This window comes from Pogonomyrmex barbatus, unplaced genomic scaffold, assembly GCF_055798465.1.
Source record: "Pogonomyrmex barbatus isolate J1 unplaced genomic scaffold, ASM5579846v1 scaffold8, whole genome shotgun sequence".
Classification (NCBI taxonomy): domain Eukaryota; kingdom Metazoa; phylum Arthropoda; class Insecta; order Hymenoptera; family Formicidae; genus Pogonomyrmex; species Pogonomyrmex barbatus.
This window is the reverse complement of record NW_028297182.1, coordinates 3,257,659-3,277,884: the sequence shown is the minus strand read 5'-3', so window position 1 is coordinate 3,277,884 and position 20,226 is coordinate 3,257,659. Positions and strand designations below refer to the sequence as shown.

The window sequence follows — 20,226 nt, the reverse complement described above, 5'->3', positions numbered from 1 at the left end:
AAAAAGACATACTTTCGTAAGAACACATATCATTGTGAATTTTTTACTGCACGTGACGCATGGAGAGACATTCGGGCGATTCTCGGTTAACCGTCGCTCGAATTTTCACGAATGTGCAAGTGCCGACAGTTAATTTCCGGAGGGAGGATGAACGATTGAAGAACGTTCGACCGGCGAAGAAAAAAATGGCAAGTTTCGTATGTGACGTCAGCGTCAGTTTTGATTTATTCCCGTATTCGATTTATTCTCCTCTCCGGCGAGGAGGAGCGAACCTCGAGCGGAAGAGCGGCCGTCGATTCTTAGTTCGCGTGCTGCTCCGAAAGATCGTTACATTCGCGTCGCCGATCTAATTACGTGTCCCGCACAGAGTTAATTAACTGCAACAATGTTGGCCTTGCACGAGCCTAGCAACCTGGTGGATACCTGTTGCAATACACTCGGCTCGCAGTTGATCGCATTCGCACGGTAATAGTCGCCAGTTTCCAGCTCTTCTTCCTTTCCCCCCCTCCCTCCCCTCTTTTGCATTTATTTCTCGCGTCGATCTATTCCAATCGCTATAAACCATATTCGATGGCTACCGTTATGTGCTTTTTTTGGACGTTTTATTTCAACCGTTTATTGAGAACCATTCTGTGTTCAATCGGATTTTTTGCGATCCGTGCGGATACGCGTGATCGGGAAAATATCCTACTTTTTCCGCAATTTTCTAACTTCCAGGGCGTTACAGCTCGCGAGCTCTGAAAAACGATTTGTTCGCGTATAATTGGTAACGTCGATATTCCTGTATTAATGCCACATTAATATCGCGCTCACTTACTTCCGGCAGCAAAATATTCAGAGCAAAAGTGATGAATATATGCTGTTGACATATCAACTTCCAGGAATGCATCCAACGTGGAAAAGCGACTGTTCCTTCTGAGCCGCGATGTTTTGTTACCGCAGTTATTTAGCGTGCGTAAAAGCATGATGAAAAATATTTTTTAAAAGCTCCGGTAATAGTAATACATTCACCATTTCAAGCAACGCCATAATACTTGTAATATATCCGCTTTTATTTAAATAAACTTCCATTATATGTCTTTAAAGATAACACTAAATAGATGATTGATCTCCTCTCGTTGATAAAAATGTCAGAATAGCATTTGTGTAATAAATAGTTGTGAAAGTAAAAAGCTTTGTAAACTAAGCTTAAATTACGCATATAAATAACAATAAATGTTTTAATTCAATTTTTAACAGGGAATTTAAATTTTCATTCAGAATTTTAGTTGAAGCATTTGGTAAAATAAAAATGCTTGTTGCGACGTAATATCGTTAAGGAAGAGTAATTACACATTAAAATGTTTCTAAAATTTGTGCATAATATAGTTTATAAAAATACTACGCTCTTTTACAGACGTTTTACAAAAATTACGAGTTTTGTTGGGCTAAAAATATTTTTTAATATAAATAACATAATGTGAAAACAAACAACGTAAATAGAAATTAACGTCGCAAGGTATTTATTTTTGTGAAATAAAATTGCTTTTATTCACAAACTCACTGATGTCATCGATTGTATATACCATTTTATATACGAGATGAAATCTTATATATTTTGTAAAAGCTAATCTCTCCGCTGGGAAATTTAAAGGTTAAAAGATATTACATTTTGCTTAATACATGTGTATCGGATGTTATTATATTATGTGTATAATATCATTAGTGATATCATATGCAAGTCATTTTTGCAACTCTTCCAAAGTACACATCTAGAAATTACGTTTGCGCGAAAAAAGGTGCGCAGACTCTTGTAAAATGTCATTACTTTTCAAACGGAAAACGGAAAACGGACGTAAATATAGAAACGTCATTCACAAAGAATATTTTGCCGCGCCACTAAGATATAATTACATTAACGTGTCCTTTCGATCCTACAGGACTGCGTCATTTCCATAAAAATGACTGCGCCAACGTGTACGATACACCTCTCAAAGCTAACGTATAATTGCACGGCAAACGTCGTTAAGGTCTCCTCATTAAAGGCGACGTGAAAACACGGTATTCGCGATATAAATGAATACAAATATGGAAAATGCAACTATATGTCGATACCAATTACTTTTTATAATAATACGCATCTATGATTTGTACAGCTTATGCCATTTTTTTTTATCGTTATATTATTAAGATATTTTCGCTTCCGGCACTTTTTTCAGTTTCTTGATGAAATTAATTTTGCTCTTTGTTTTGTGTTATGAAAGCAGTTAGAGCTTAAAACTACTATCCTTTTCCTCCTGGTGGCATTACGCCATCAAATTTCATTCCATCGTAATAGCCATAATAACCATAATAATAGTAATTATACCCAGTTGCTCGTTTTTTCGTTTGCATGATGAATTTACTTTTACAACTGCGTACGTAAGGATTAATAAAAATAATGTCATTGTTAATGTTACTTTATACATACGTATTATAAATAAATGGATATATTTTTTATTGTTAATTTAGATAAATATAATGTATATATTATTTTGTGTACATATATGTATGTGTATATATATACATATGTAAAATATTTTCTTTATTAATAATTCGTTTGCTATTAAAAAACATGAAAATTTAGAATATCCTTTGAGAATAAGAAATGTTTTTTTTATGTATAACAAAAATTAACTTCATCTAAAACGCTCAGCTTAATTCCCCACGTGAAAGGAATTTTCTTATTTAGCGTAAGATCGACCGCACTGAAAGAAACAAGTTATTTAACTCTTTGAAATATATTTAGAAGAAGTTTACGTGCTTGACATTTTCCATTTTGAAATCATCTTAGTGACAAGACTTTGCTTCGGGGAAACGATCGTAAAACGATAAAGCAGATACACGGGTGCATTTTGCATTGATAATAAAGTTAACGATAAAGAGAAATTCTAAAGCTTTCACATTCGCAATTATTATAATTTATTTACAAGCTGTTCTAAATTAATTACACTGTGAGACATTAATGTTTCCTGGTATTCTTGTTAAAAGTTAGTTTAGATCTAAAGTGAAAGAGGATTATTCCTTGCTACGTAAACTCTGGACAAATTTGTGATTCCGTTGTATTTCTATTATGCTACTTTATACAGAATCAATTATCCAATTTTATGCAATATAAATAACTTGAAGTGGTACCGATCAGCGCTACTGCCTATATAGTATATTACCGCAATTTGGGAATTAAATTATACGTGCCCCATGATTAAACATAAATTCGATGAACCTACACACAAATGTGTTATGATGGAATATTAGCGATTTGTGCAATGGCTGATTTGAATAATGTAATAATATTATAGCAGTTTTAACGGTCAACCGTTGAATTATTAATTTTACTACGCGACATGACCGAATTTGTCATACGTCGAACAATTTGATAAAACGGGAAATATCCACTCGTAGAACTATCGTGATATCAATTTGAAAATAAAAGTCAAAGAAACGTCGAAATGAAAATGAAGAAATTGCAACAAGATTTATGAAGACAATCGCGTGGTGCTTGCTTAAAATTTCCCGACGATTGTACAGCTTAATTTCGATTAATTTCGAATAGATGTGATTTTGATTAGATGTTGTTGTTTTCATCTCGTTCGAATTATTAATGAACTAGTCTACACTTCATAAAAAGATCAACATTTATAAGTTAAAAATAGGATAAAAATAAAATTCGCGCGGTAATCTTGGAATGCCAAGGTGAGCGCTGAGAATCCAGACTTGTCTGTTGTAATATACTTTGGTCAAACTTGTTAGCCAAACTGCCGGGAGATTGTCATTCCGTTCTCTGGGAGTAATTCGTATTCCCATCACACTTCACTTTCTCATATAACTTCATTTGATATCAGAGAAACTTTTTTGAAACGGCAATACATGGAATTTCGAAAACGCACTTTCACGATGTAATATGTTACAAATACACATTTCGTATTTCCCTTCCGATCCGTCTCGGTCGCACTCTAAAAGCTTTTAACTCAAACGATAATGCGAAGTTACAAGTCGATCGCGTGTTCGTTTGTCGCAATTTGTCGCATTTTGCCCAAATTCGCAGAAGCTTTTAGCCTGACGCCGAGCGGCGAAACTCGCGTGCGATCCTTCTCACCTGCGCAATAACGCGACGTGAAAAATTCCATAAGTGCAAGCTCGCGTGAAAAATTCCACTCCAAGATGCGTGCTACAAAACGGCCTCTCTCACGCAATAATTTCCCGCGTCAGACAAAACAGTCCGACAACTTGCGCGTGCACGGAAAGAACACTTTTTGCTGGCAAATCTAAAAATTTGACCGGATACAGATCTGAAAATAATTTTGTTGGCCCATCAAAATTATTTTGTAGAACACTTAAATACGATGATATAATACTGCAAAAATGTTTGTTCTTCTGAACAATTAATTTGAACATCGTATATAATAATTTTGAAGGCCCAACAAAATCGTTTTCAGATCTGTATCTAGCCAAATTTTTAGATTTGCCAGCAAAAGTGTTCTTTCCGTGTGGAAAGAAATGTGCGACGGCGGCGGTAAAACGACGCGAACGCATTGAATGCATTTTATTTACGCGGTATTGAAAAACGCGATACATGTGTGCCATAAAAAACGTATGTCGCTGCTGATTGCGGAATGCCGCTCGGGAAGCGGAATTCATTTTTCGTGCTTCATCATCGTGTGTCGATATCCCCAATTCAATCGAATGAACGCAACGGAGGGTGAGCATCCCCCGTCCCATCTTATGATCCGTGCTAGAAATATATATTACGCGGACATATTGTTATAAATCTGTATAACGTGTATATTTTACGATATCGTACGTGTGTGTGTGTGTGTGTGTGTGTGTGTGACATGTGTGTATGCCCGCGGGACATTTGTTTCCGCGATGCAGCTGCATCTTGTTGCGATGCGCGTATAGAAATCAAAGCAACAACAGTGACTTCCGTTTCCTCAAGACGCTGACCTACTTTGAATTGACAGATGAATCAAAAGGTCGCGATAGATACTCTTATCGTATGTACGCCTTATCGTTAGACACGTTACGCATCATCCTATTTACCTCTTTTCGTCTCTCGTTGAAAATGATTTTGACGAAACAATAGAGTACTATTTTGTGTAACAGATTTTTCAAATTTAAAATATTAGGACTTGAAGAAGCATATTTAATGATAAAGTTTATTTAAAATTAAATAAAAAAATAATTCTTTCGTTTATATTTACACTTGTAGAATTTATAAGAGAAAAATCAACTTTTAAGCAAATTCTTAAGATAAATAAAGAAATATAAATAAAAGAAATATCTGGATCGCATATCTAAATATTTTACATCCAACTGTTAATCCTTTACTTAATTTTCGTAAATAAATAATAAAAGTACTACATGGGGGGTAATATTTAATTTTAAAACTCTCTCTCATTTTTTTCTCTCTTTTTCTCTTTTACTCTCTATTGCCAGGAAGCGATATAATTTGCTGCAAAACCAAGGCTATCTTCCTTGTGTTTAAATTACCATCTCTGATGTAAAAGCAGTGTACGAGACAAAGTTATATGTAAGCGTTATTTCTTTTTCAGCGTCAAGACTGTTACAAAATCACCAATAACTCTTCGCCCACCGTGAAAAAAGTTTTCTAACGATCACGACGAGTTGTACCGTTCAACTTCTTTTTCGCATGTTTTTTTTTTTAAACACAAAAAAATTATCGTACTTCTCTCTCAATTTGACTGTGTTATTACAAGAGTGGCACTTTTATTTTGATGTCTTTTTTACTCGCAAACAATGCTGATGTACATATCAAAATTCTCAGTCTATGCATTCGTATAATTTAATCGATAAAAATGCAGGAAAACTTTATTTGACAAAAGTTCAATCTTTTTCTATTTGAGAAAATTCAAAAATATAATTATCGGCCTAAGAAAGTTTTAATTTGTATTTGGATAAATCGACGCATTTTTATTACTTATTATTGTAACTACGAAGCTAGCGTTTTATTATAATATTAACACGTAAAATTTTCATTTAATCTTAATAATTAATTATAAATACGATATTTAGATTACAATGTCGCACGAAGTGCGACAACAACATAAAGTTATCTCATCTCATACGATTTCCTTCTAGTTAGTATAGAACTAAAAAAGAAAAATTGGATTGCCATCCATAAATTAGGATGATACTACGAGCAGTGATTAAAGAGATGGAATTTAGCGTTGAAGCGTGTTGTAAAGCTGATATACGAGTTGCGCGTAAGATGAACGGTCGATTTATCGAGGTGGATTACAAAGTTTCATAGCGCTGTTAAAACCAGCCCTTCGTTCGTCTTATAGAAGCAGATTTGCGCGATATCAAGCTCCAAGCGCTATCAGCGCTTTATTTCTTAAATATCACACTGTAAGCGATGGGACTGTATATACACGGTTATCATTATATCTCGATAAAACTTGACGTACTTATCAAAGTTGTTTCAATTTAAAAGGATATCAAACAAATATGAACTTTATAGTTTCCCAAATAAATCTGATAATATATAAAAAGAGAAGATAAAATGTAATATTTTTTATCTTTTCTTTTATATATATATATATATATATAATATATAAAAGAGATACTTTTATTTGATGATTTGATTTTGATGATTATTTTTTGTTTTTTTATTTGCAAACAGTGTTGAATGTGAATTTTATAGTTTCCTAAATAAAATTGTAATATTTTTTTATGTTCTCTTAATATATATATATATATATATATATATATATATATATATATATGTGTGTGTATAATTGAAGGAATGATGCTTGAATGTTATATATTAAGATTACGAATGAACAGCTGTTGCATAATTAAACGTCGACATTATTTACATCGTGACATTATCAGAATTATTTCAAGCGTGTAATTTTCACTAACTTTATAGCCTTCCTTTATATCATACATCAGACTTTCTGTAATTACAAATGTAAATGAATCTTTTAATCCCGAAGAAATATCAAAGAATATTTGATATTTCTTCGGGATTAAAAGTCAACTTCGAAGTCGTTAATAAAACGACTCGTTATACATCCTTCTTGATGTCTGATGTAACGGCCGTTAATTATTATATTAGAAAGTTCAATCGACCAATTTGATATTCATTGTTATCTGAGACTGACATTTGCAAGAAGGTATAATCTCATTGTCGCATTAATTGTTCAATACAAGGAATGAAACCCGACACATGTTGCAATTACATAGAAGTGCAATTACATAATATATTGCACCGCTCTATTACGTAGTATGCCTTGCTGCGCTACATATTATTACGCATATAAAATGTGCGCGAGTTGGACTTTTTTTAAATCTAGGTACGTATGTTCTGCGACTCATATGGTATTTATGTTTGTAAAATAGCAACGAGGCGCCATTATATCCGAGTGTAAAGGCGCAGACGGCATTGTACAAAGCTTTCTTCAACCGCAGGTGGCAGTTCGCATCAGGCATAGCAATGAAAGCACGCTATAAAAAAAGATCTTCTATAGTAAGGTAAAACTTTGACAATTGTTTGCCAAAGTTGCTTCGCGGTGTCTTTAAATTTATTTAAAGAATCGTTTTAAACGCTAACGCTTTTATATTAAAAAAATTCCTCCGCGGGAACGGGTGAAGGCCCGCGAGAAATGGATATCGAATCGTCAACACGAAACTATTTCTACTGTGCGATGTGTTTTGTCTGAATCATTCGCTTAATGCCGAGAATCACATGCTTATGCAACGGAAGTGAATCATGCGTTTATAGCGATCGCGTACGTGATTACTTGTGGATGTTGCGGCTGCACAGAGATCATTAAACCGGATGACCCGACTTTCAACGCGCCGCCCTGAGTGCGAATAATCACTGGGATTCAATCAATGCGGTTTATTAGATATCAGCGTGAATTTACGCAGCTCGCGTGACGAACGAGTCACATAAAATCCATCGCCGTCTTGTTCTTGTTCGGTGTAAGCGTAAATGTTCCGACGAATAAAATCGTCTTAATCTTTCCCGGGGAATTAAAATATAGTATGCGCGCTTTTCTCTTTCCGTTCCTCTCGACTCGTCTTCCGGAGAACATCTGAGAGAACTTGATACAGCCTCTATTAGCCTGATTAGTATATATGAATTTCTTTATCAGTTATCAAACCTCGCAGTTTCCATAACTCGGCACATCCTTTCCATGAATGCGCCTCGAACTTTCTCCGTCGCAGCGGAGTTTAATCGGCGACCTTACTTCCTCCGGGAGACCTCCGGTTATATTCAACAACTTGATTATCACAACAATACGGAACTTCCTCCGTCGAGAGTATAACAAGGAGTACAACGAATTAAGTACGACATCGAGTCAGACTTCTCCACGATCGATCGCATCGGCACTATGCATGAGCTGTTTTACGTCATCAAGCCAGCAAATGGAACGTGATTCAGGGATCTTGTAACAATAGTCTAGACGTCTCAGTTGAGCTAGAATAAATATTTAACGCCTGGTTAATTAAACGCGCGAATGTTTTTATTCGCGCATATAATTATTCGATTTTCACAAGTTTTAAAAACGCGATTATCTGAACAACAAATTTTTCTCTTTTTACGGAAAGACGTGTGGGATTGTTTTCTTAGCGACGATGCCCCTGATATATTTCTCTCTGTTTTCAACAACAAGAGCTATCCGATAAACAAGATGCGAGTAGTATTGCGTTCCGCAGTCCGCGAAAGCAACAACGGAGGAAAAACCCCACTTTCCGGTGTGCGCAATGAAAGAGATAGACGACGAACGGAGACTTGCTCTCAAAAGAGATAGACGATGCAATCGCGTACCGCAAACGAGACGAATCTTATTATCACGCGAAAATGGAATCCGGATGAGCTACAGTTCGTCTGCGATTCGCGCAGAATTCCGCTCGATCAATTCGCGAAATATAGCCCGCCGAATGTTTACGAACGTCATCGTTATGCGCGTACGTCTTCAATCGATCTCGCTTTCAATGAAGAAAATACCGGGTTTTTTTTTTTTTCTGTAAAAATAAACCGGCGTATCTAACTTGCGAATTGAGTTGCGTAAAATAATTGAGAGATGAGGAGGAAATAGTAAAAAACGTACTTTTCTTTGATCGCTATATTGCGCAACGAAAATGAATTGCAGCACGGGACGTGATAACGAATTCACTTTCATGTCTTTTTCTTCGCAGAGGTTTAATAAACCATTTAATTGCACAAACGTCTTGAGAAATAAATTTATACAGTGTCTCGCCACCATCGCTCGTTAAACGTAATTTTAATATTAAATATCATGGACATTTGAATTAATATGACTCATTAGGCAGACTGTTTAACAGTTTAATTGTTAATCTTTATATGTATAAATGTTTACATTATAAGTAAGACCATAGTAATGATATAATGATTATAATCGTAAAATTCTAGCTAAGAGAAGAGAACTAGAAATTAATTTAATTCTTAAATCTAAAATAATAATAATAATATCAAATATGTAATCTAAAATGTCAAATGTGTAATTTAAAATCTAATTTATAAAATACTCAGAAAATTTTTGAAATTATATTAAACGATATATAAAATATACGTTACATATTAAAAACTAATGTAAATTTGTATTTTGTAATTAATTATAAAATTTCGAACAATTAAACTTTCCGATATAGCTTTTAATCTACTTTTATCATAAACTTAAAAAAGAATATATTGCTATATTTAAAAATATTCTTATTAAGAATATTTTTATTCTTATTAAGAATATTTTTATTCTTATTAAGAATATTTTTAAATATAGCAAACTTATTAAGTAATAACTATAATTGCAGTCTTACACAATCTATGAATATTATTTTAATAAAGAAATACATGTAATTTATAAAACTATTAAATTTAAACAAGATTTTTAGCAACTTTATATTTATTTATTAATGAAACATGTTTTTGAAATTGCTTTCAAATTCAGTTTTAAAAGCATTTCTTTATTGGGATATTAAATTTATGAGCTAATGCAGAATCTCACAATTTTAACGTATTGTATTAAATTTAAATTTTAAATAGTAAAATAAGTTATCATACTTTAGAATATTTTATAAGAAACTTTTAAATTACAAAGTATGTCATGTATTTATCATACATATCTTACATATCTTATGTGAAATTTTTAGAATAAGTTTCTAAAAATATTTCATAAGTAATTTTTAAATTATAAAGTGTATCGTATATGTCATACATGTGTCTTACATAAAATTTTTTAGAAAAAGTTTCGAAAATTTAAACAGCATTGATTTTAACAGTATAACACTTTTACTAATAAAAATCACGTTCATATTCGCAATTTTTCAAATTTTGATCACACTTCATCCCTGGTGGAGAAAGCTGGATTTTCACGAATGCTCTGCGATTTGTAAGAATTGGACGAATTTCTCCTAAAGCCATTGTCGCTGTTAGCATCCTTGCAAATAACATCGGATCTACATCTGGAAGGGACACTGATCACCTCAGTCAGCTGCATCACCGCGGCAAATCTTAGCGCCTAAAATTAACAATCAATTATATGTAAAAAGTATACAATTGTACATTACAAAATGCAATATGTTGTTAAAGCAACTACATTTTATTTACATCGGACAGACTTGCCTCATATTTTTTTTATAAAAGTAACGTAATCAAAAAGTGAATACTTTATATTTCGTAGATATTTCGAGATATTTCGTATTTGATGTGAAAATAAAATCAAAATAAAATATAAAATAATTTTTGAATTAACAATATTAAAGCACAACTTTATATAATATTTATGGAGAAGATTGTAATAATCCTTTTAAAATAATCATGTAATTTTTATACGTATCAATTTTTGCGTATAATTTAGCTATTGAAGGTGCTCAAGTTTGAGATATATTTGATGAAATATCCTACATACACACATATATATATATATATATACAACATATATACATGTGTATATATATATATATATATATATATATATATACATGTGTGTGTATACACATGTATATATGTTGTACATATACATATATATATTTACACACAATAATTGTGTATGCAAAAAACCGCAAAACGTTCACGCTGACATGTACGTGAAGTGCACAATCCGTGCGAACATCAAGCGAGCGTCGGCGTCGAGACGGACGTCCGGCATAATTGGATCAATCCGTGCGACGCAGCTTTGGTTCCGAGCCAATTTAATTGCCCACGCTGTCACACACACACACTCCGGTCCCGCATATATATGTTATTGCCGTAAAAATTAAAAATATCGTTCAAAGCTATGATTCCGCTGATGTATCATCCGACGCTTCTTCCAATCCCGTAGCAAAATTATTTCACTTGATTTTCGATATTCGACGGATATTTTATATATATATCGACGTGTAGGCCACGGCCAATTTTCTCTCATAAAAATCGATCCTTAGATATTCGTACTGTCTAAAAACAATATCTTTATGTATTCTAATTTGAGATAAAATCGTATGATCTTTATACAAATGAAAAAAGATTCCTGATGAAAAATGAAAAGGAAAGATTCGAAAAAAAAAGATATTTCGAATAAAGTATTATTTTGTATTTTGTTTAATTTTAGTTTATCAATTAAAATTTATTACATGAATGGACGTGTTAAATTCTGATAATATCTCATATTTATTTAGCTGATAAATAAATTCATTCATGCATTTGTTTTAATATTGATTCAATAAAGTCTTTTATTAGATATTACGTATATTTATTTATATTTATTTAATTTACGTATATATACGTATTTATTTAATTTAACTTTTTATCCAATAATCTTAAAATTCAATTACGCAAAATGATGTTAAGTGTTTTTCTCTCTCAAAAAATGTTTCCAATTATGTATTACGAGGACAGACAAAAGCAGTTCGAGGTTGTGTTAGTGCCACAGAGCAATCAACAAATTAATGACAAACAAGATCATGTAAACACGCGGAACGCGCGATGTAATTGCGTTCGCTCCTTTGATTCTGTCCTAGTTCTGGGTCTATTTAACAATCGCAGTTACCGCGTAAGCATCCGCCTGCAACATTCGACGCGCAAATTGTTTTACCGCACTCGATAATCGACATTTCACGCGAAAACAATATCGGTATGTTAAAATGAACAATAAACGAGCAACAAATTTCTCCGCGTACGTATCCCGCGCGTGGGAAACTTTTTAAACAAAAACCGTAACTTATCATCGACGTTCAATTTGCACGTTCGTTATTTTTGTTGACGTCATCCTGTCGCGATTTGTTTTTCACGCATATTCAACCCGGGTGATTCTTTAATTAATCGCAAATTACGATTTACAACTCAACTCGAACCGCGTGGAAAGTTATTGTGCCTGTGGCTGACACGGAAAATTCGTCGAGTGAACGGTTATGCGGGGGAATAACGGGGGAGGGGGAGAGGGGGGGGGTTTGGTACAAACGCGTGTTTACCGTATACTGCTTGTCACGAGCATCATGCGGCGTAATTATGTACGCGTATATCAAAATAGAGACAATGCAACATTTACCACGCATGATTGGCAAAGCCTGCATAATGCATCGGGCAAGCCCGAGCGCGCGTCGATTGTGCATTTATATGCGGTTATCGTCGGCCATACAATACTGTCCAAAGAGCCGAATAAGGTATACGTATTACCCAGCGAGATAGTCTACTCTCGAAAGGAATAACAGTGCGTTGAATGAACCAAAAGATACGCAATTAAAATCAAAGTTTCCCTCACGGTGGCGACCGGAAAACCTGCGTTCATTCGGAATATTCCGCGGACAGTTCTTTTTATCCTCGCGATTTCCATTAATTTTCCGAAATAAATTTCGCGCTCTCGAAACGGAAAATCGGTTTCGCATTTCTCTTTCTCCGCATGAGAGAGAACGGGGATTATCAAATCCTGCCGAGGGATATTGACAAATGCACTCCCCCGGTCTGGCGAGAGCTGTCTCAGTTGCATTGCGCGCCCGATTGTGGCAATCGCGTCGCGAATTGCATCGACGGGAAGCGATCGAATACAACGCGCTGTAATTCGATCTCGAGACAGGCCCGATATGCCGAGCTGGTCTCGCGCCAATTTAATTGGCCACGTCATTATGCGCCATCATCGTCGATGTGTCGATGCGACGCGACACACGCCGAATACCGTGCTGGCCGGCACGAGGCGAGACAAGATTGAAAGAGCGCAGGAAAAGTTGTTTAACGGATAGATCGCAAATGGATCACGATCGAATGAACGAACGATTCTATTTCTGTCTGGATTCGCGTATTACCCGCGATTTCGTTTTTGATTGACGCCATAATAGGATCGATGATCCTATTCACGTCACCTCGCTTTTGCTTCCCCAACAGATTAACCTTCTCGCATTGCGTGTCAATATGAGTATCAAGTAATCCCGATGTCCGACAGCGAAGTAACGTCTGGGGACTGTTCCGGTCCATTGGAATTTATATCCGGTTGCCATCGCGGAGGAAACGGAATACGGCTGCAGGTATTTTGGTTCCGTTTGCTCAGATCGTATGATTGTTTATGGAATCTTGCGAGGAAACGTTTCGCCCGGTTTATCGACTCTAAAATTGCTCTCGATTCCCAAAGTTTTCTAAAATTCCGTGAAAGGTCGAAATCATAGCTCCTTTTCTTTAAATTTAAATTTATACAATTATACAAATGACTCATAACGATGCTCTTATTAAGGCAAATATGGAGTATTAAAGTCGTGATGAATTACCTTTGCGTGAATTATATTTATGTTAATTAAAATTTAAATATCATTTTTAATGTTGTGGAATCTCTGTAATTTAATATCAAATTTATGCACCGCATGTAATGTTGTTAATAAATAATATCTCTAAAAATAGTCTTTGTGTTGTATGAAAATATCTGCCATTATGTAGTATATGGAGCGGACTTACCTCGCAAATGGAAAATGGCAAATAGCGCGCCATTTTATATCCGTTAAATTAATTACATTTTGTGAAAGAACGCGGAAGAGAGATAGTAAAATATAGTTTTAACGAGGAACGCGGCGCAAAAAGTGGCGCGACGGGCATGCGGAGAGCGCTGCAATATATCAATAAAAGGGTGGTAAAAAGTGACGCGCACCCCCGCACTTCAAAACGAGCGATACGCAACATTTTTTTTTGTCGTAATTTTATAATTTTGTTGCGAATGTTTTATTGCGGGCCATGTTATTGAGCCGTTAGTATCGCAACAACAGCGAATTCCGCAAACTTCCCTCGCTTTTACCGCCCTATCCGCTTTAAAATTCACTCTAGGCATAATCATCGCCCCACGAAATCGGCGACAATCAATCGAGAAACTCATTATTTTGCAAAGTAGATCCGTGAGCCGACAGAGTACTCTTTTCATTCGCGTTTTGCGTGAAAGTCACCTTCTGCCACCAGGCGAACCAGCGCGTTTCCTAATTTCCTCTAGGCTCCATTAACGGCGAGATGGACGTGGGGAGGCGCGTAAAGGTGAAAGGTGATAATGAAAATGAACGAAAATTCGGGAAATGTCAGTCGCGCGTGTAGCAATAAAGCGCGACCGCTGAGTTTTAGATTCAATATCGATCGCGATTTTGAGTGCGAAGCGCGATTGTCCGTAGGCGATATATTATATCCCGTCGATATTTATCTCGAAAAGGCATCTCACGGTTTATGGTGTCCATGATGTGTTGACTTCGCAATATATCGCGAATTCGCTCGCCGCGTATCGCGGCGAAGCGTGGCAAGAGCGTGGCGAACGACAACAAAGCGAGTCCTACGCTACCTTCCGCCTGTCCCTGCGAGCAGAGTACAGCACCCAGATTATGTACAAAGCCATTATGACGGCGGGCACGCACACCCCCGCTATGGTGGACGCACCCCGTAGAAGTAGATGGTGCAGCCCGAGCAACGTGACTGCGAGAACCGTTCCACCCGCGACGTATCTTCCGGTACGACGGCGATCCTCCTGACAACAGAAATATTACATGCGCATATTTAACGACGTTTTTCCGACACAAGCGAACATTATGGTATTGTATTAGTATTCGCTTTGCATCTCGATGGATCGATGGCGGGAAATTCTACAGATCTTTATTTTTATCCCCCATGACGTGTCTCGCTATTTGAGATGACTATCGATATGCAAACGTCGCCACTTTTAAACACGATTTGTTCTTACAATGCAAATAGTACGTACGAAACAGCTCACACAGTCGTGAGAATTATTTTTTTTTTTTTTAAGATTGACCGCCCGTCGTTGGCTGCCCAAATAGCGTCGCGTTCATTCTTCCCACTCGTATTTATTTAACTTTAAGCTCAAGGATAGCGTAGGAGGAAAAAAATGAAGAAAATTAAATAATTCGTCAATATTGATGTCTTGATTAAAAAATTATATGAAATATCGGTGGGATTCAAAATGATAAATTTTAACAATAAATTTTAAATGATAAAGTCTTATTAATAATTTGTTAATTCAAATGATAAAAATCGATGAATTATAAATGATAAATATCGTAGAAATTAGCAGGGCAGGTGTGAAAGGGCATTTTTTTCATCTCGAAAAATATAACGTTGAGACGAAAGAATTTTGCTTGAATAAATTTTGCTTAATTAAAATTATGGAGCAGAGACAAATGCTCCGTACCTTTCGCCAGGCGATAAACAATTAATCCTCTCCCCCCCCCTCCCCTCCCTCAAGTGGCGAAGTCTACGTTTCGGTTTCGTAGCAGATGTGCGAAACAAATTACGCGCGCCACTTTGGTGGAAGGCGCACATTTAGCCCCAGAATTCATTTATTTAACGTCGCCGATTTTATGCGACGCGGCGGCGTCTGCGAGCGACAAGCGCGATGGACAATTCGAGGCGAGCGAAGCGCGAGCGTTAAATTCTGGCGCGGCAGATCCATTCCCATTCTTTCCGATGCGCAATTTCTCCCGTTCTCGCGCGCGTTAATTCCACACTCTTTAACGTACAATAATTCACGCTCTGTTTCCTTCTCTCTCTCTCTCTCTCTCTCTCTCTCTCTCTCTCTCTCTCTCTCTCTCTGTCTTTTTAAATCGCGCAGTCGCAACAATTCGCGCGTAAATCTAGTCTGACGATGCTCGAACACCTTGCTTCGCTATCGCATTCAAATTGTATTTCCGCCGGATGGCAGCAGATACGCGCCGGATGCGAAATGGGATAACGTCCAACGAGCGCTATTTTGCGCTTCGAAGGCGCGCGAGCAGAAATGCCGTAGCCGTCGAGCGGCCATAAAGCGGAGAAACTCGCATATATGCGAGTTCGATCTGTCTAAACGTTTCGCCTCGATCGACGATTTCATGCAAAATCCGCGGCGCGTAACCACACGAGACGATATTGCGATTACCCAGGCGGTTATAACATCGCCATCGCGAATATTCTTTCAGGAAACCAACCGGCTGTGCGAGGGTATTAAGGTTGTCCCTCGACGAGAGCTCCGATTTAAGCGGCATGGCACTGACGGTAACGTAAAGTTTTTTCCGAGCCAAAGTTCACTTTGCCACAAAGGCGATCCAGTTTGATGATACGTGACACACTCCGTCGCCGAGTCATAAGATGACCTTTGCCGTTTCGGTAAATTTTTATCTGCGATTATAAGCGTCCTTGATTATCTGACAAATTAAACGAAATAAAAAGTCACTCTCTCTCTCCCGGAATTGCTCCTTTGCCTTTAGACATTTGACGTAAAAGCTTCACTTTCACGTACTCGACTCGAGGAATGCCAAAAGATGTATTACAAAAAGTTTTTTTCCTTTCTAGGAAGAGGTCCAAACAAGCAAAAGCTTGCTAAAATTCCACTGTAAAATTTGTAGACGTCATTATATTAAGATGGACATTATGTTCATAAAAACGACGACATTTAATTAAATGCTACGCGCGAAAAAGGGCACGTAAAATATTTCCGTATAATTAAAAACCGCCGGTCGCATCGAGTTCGCATCTCGTAACGATGACGCTACTTTATTTAACATTTAATGTAACAATTAATGTTTAATTATCATAGTAATAAGCAAATGTTATTAGAAAAAAAAGGAATATGCAAACGAATATGTTTATTATTTTATTTAACATTTTATATTAATTTTTAAAATTTTTGCTATTAAATGCAAATTATTTTTTTAAAATGTGTCACACAGCTAACCCGGCATAAATTTAAACTCACAATTATGTCAACTTTCAGGCGCATTTATAAAAAAATGTCATATAAATCATAGCGATTAACGTTTTCACTTTTTTTCCTCCTCTTGTAATATGATTACGTATATTCGTCGAATAATTGTTACAGTCGAAATTCTCTTATATCGTGCTAATTGTGCGTGAATTGCGGATACACCAGAATTTTATTCGCAAATTTACGAATGTTATCAGGGGAAAAATTAAAGCGGCCACATTTTCGCGCAGCGCGGTGAGTTTACAGTCCGCGATTAATTAAACGAAAAAGGAGCCACCGAAGGACGACGGCCACTTCTCCCCGGGGAATATTATTTCGCGAGATACGGCAAATTCCGTAATTCACACAGTTAACCTGAAATGAAACGCGATAAAATCGTCGTGCGTTCTTTTTTTTTTTTTTTTACACGTTTGGAATTTCAAGCGTTCGTTCGGCGATGATCCGTTTCTCTCGCACTCGCGCGCGCCGCGTACGTATTAACGTGCGCGATATCATTCGTTCGCGATCGTTCGGGAGCGATCATTCGAGAGATAACTCGGTGCGTCGTCGCGAGGTTTCCGTCCGACTTTGCGGCAAGGCGTAGAAACGAAAAGCGCGGAGGATCTGTGTATCGCCGCAGCTTCGAGAGCAGCGACGGCGGATCGCGCATTTACACGCTCGGCACAATATAAGCCAGGCAAGAACGTTGGCATAATAAACAAATAACGCGATGAGCCACGGACACACCTACCATACATGTGTGCGAGCCGCCGCCGTTGAGGGCGGCGTACATACGCGCATCGAGCAACGAATTGAAAAGCACGCGGCTTTCGCCAAAATTAGATTAACCTTTCGTCGGAATGATTCGCGGAATCTCGGTGCGGCGGCTTGGTGATTTGCTAAAATCGCGTCGTTCATCAAATTCGTGATAAAAGGTAAATAGACGTGATCTGATTTGGAAGGAAAGACGAGCTCGCGGATATTTATTGAATAGAAAGCAAAATTCGCGTGTAGGCAGTTGAGGTTAATTTCTTTAAAAGGATTTTTAAAAAGTTTTCATTTTTTTAACTTTATTTATATTGCTTTGGAAAGTATCAAAAGTATTATACTTAAAGTATCTTACTTTATTTTTTTTTTTTTTTTATAAAATTGTTTATTTTTTTTTTTATATCTAGCTTTTAACCGAGTAAAAACATAAATTTGTATATAACTTTGATAATCCGTAGATATAAAGGTACGATATATTTCAAATCATTTATTAAGCTCAAATTTTAACAAAGAAACGTTAGAATATTAATATAGCTGCTAAGGTTCGTTCAACATAGAAATACAACTTTTATCTTCTTGTCTCGCAAGTTTCGAAAACATTTATCGAAAAATAGCCGAATTGCTCATGCCACCCTGTGACACAATATGAGCAGCCCCCTGATTGGGGGCTTTGTCGTCTACCTAAGCCTTCCCTAAGATTTCATTTTTCCGATCACGTGGTTTCTCTTCCTCGTATACTTCCGTTTCTTCTTTTTCCTTTCCTTTTTTTATGCACGGCAGGCAAACGCCTTTCACGAGTTGTACGCCTACCCTTAACCGCGCACGTAAAAGCGCGAGTCGCATCGGGCATACCGATCGCACCATAATAGGAATAATCAATGCGCAATCGATTCCGCTCACGTCCATTCCGGTTTTCAATCCGACGAGGTCATTTACCGAGGGAAAATAGTTCTCCCGGCGCGTTATGTTACCTTTATCGAGCGGCGGAAATGACGCGCGCGTCACAATGCGCGACCTTAATAGCCCTTAGTTTCTTCGCTAATTAATTCGGACAACTGCGAAAATGTATATATATTGGCAATTTTCGATTTGATAACGGAAACGTGAAATTATTGAAATGTAATAACGAACGTACGGATACGTACATCCGTACGAGCCACCCTCGTTATTTTTATGCTACATTATTGATCTTTAAAATAACGTTAAAGCACGTCGCAATGCGCGAGAGAAAGAAAGGGGAAGTAGCGTGCGTATAAATTTTTATTCAAAATTGACCCAATTTCCGCTGGCACTTTTGAGAATGTCGCGTATGCAAAAGTTATAAATAAACGGAAAAGACGATAATTCATGATTTATCGGTCCAAATGTGAACTTGCGAACTTGCGATTGTAATTATTGAGATTCAGGTTAGGGTAGGTTAAGGTAGTTAGGTTCAGTTTGCCGTGTCCTAATTAAAGGAATTAAATTTTTATTAAAACTCGATTTTGCGCGCCGATTGCCCTCGGCAAAATCAAGATAAGCGGAATATTCGATCCCAGTGGGAAACCAGGGGGTAAATCTTCTAATCTAAAGACTACAGCGAAACGTGATTCGTACTTCCGATGTGTGGAACTCGAACAGAAAGTTCGCGTGATTCTGACCGACAATGAAATTGTAAGTTTCTCTCGACGTATCCGCGTGATTGATCGCAAAGTTTCGCGGCGGAAGGAGGCTTATCTCGCACCCACCGTTGATAATTCTTCGCGAGACATGAATGGTCAAACGAGATGACGCCATTAAACACATCACGATCGAGCAATTTTGTATAATAATTTCAAAGTAGCGACTTCAAGTAGCTCCGGGTAATTGCCACCGGTTGCCACCGCGTTGAACTTCGTTCACGAAACCTTCAAACTTCTAAGGTATAATTTCCACATACCGCGTAATTTTAATGCTCGATGCTCGCAACTGTGTGAAGGCTCGAACTGCTTCGCAACTGCAATTTTAGCATACCGCGTGATTTTCCACATCGATCATCCACTTATCCGCAGCATGCAAAGTGCTACACTTGTCTTGCATCATTCAATTTGCCCGCATTCAGTTTCAATGCTACTGAATAACTTGCATAACATGAATGACTTTTCCCTACCTGTTTACCTTTTAGATATCAGTTTGCAAGCAGTTTTCAAATGATGTACGATTGCAATTAAGTTTCGTTAATTAAACTTCAAATATTTAATTAAAATTACATATTACATATTATAAATTTAATTAAAATTACATAAATTACAGTTAATTAAATTTT

General features: G+C 36.7%; 1 protein-coding gene across 4 annotated transcripts; it reads right to left on the bottom strand.

The window, feature by feature from the left end:
• Positions 1-9,004: 9,004 nt before the first annotated feature.
• Positions 9,005-19,827, bottom strand: LOC105430578 (uncharacterized). 4 transcript variants are annotated; one of them, XM_089083871.1, is made up of 4 exons: positions 17,187-18,160; positions 16,420-16,609; positions 14,787-14,969; positions 9,005-10,529 (listed from the first exon to the last, which is right to left on the bottom strand). In XM_089083871.1, the coding sequence occupies exons 2-4, from the start codon at positions 16,474-16,476 to the stop codon at positions 10,347-10,349; spliced, it is 423 nt and encodes a 140-aa protein (XP_088939997.1). In that variant the 5' UTR covers positions 16,477-16,609; positions 17,187-18,160; the 3' UTR covers positions 9,005-10,346. The 4 variants fall into 4 exon arrangements, with proteins under 4 accessions (XP_088939997.1, XP_088939995.1, XP_011642502.1 ...); XM_089083869.1 differs by having other exon boundaries at positions 16,420-16,821; positions 17,187-18,159; XM_011644200.3 differs by lacking the exons at positions 16,420-16,609; positions 17,187-18,160 and adding an exon at positions 19,670-19,827.
• Between the last annotated feature and the right edge of the window lie 399 nt (positions 19,828-20,226).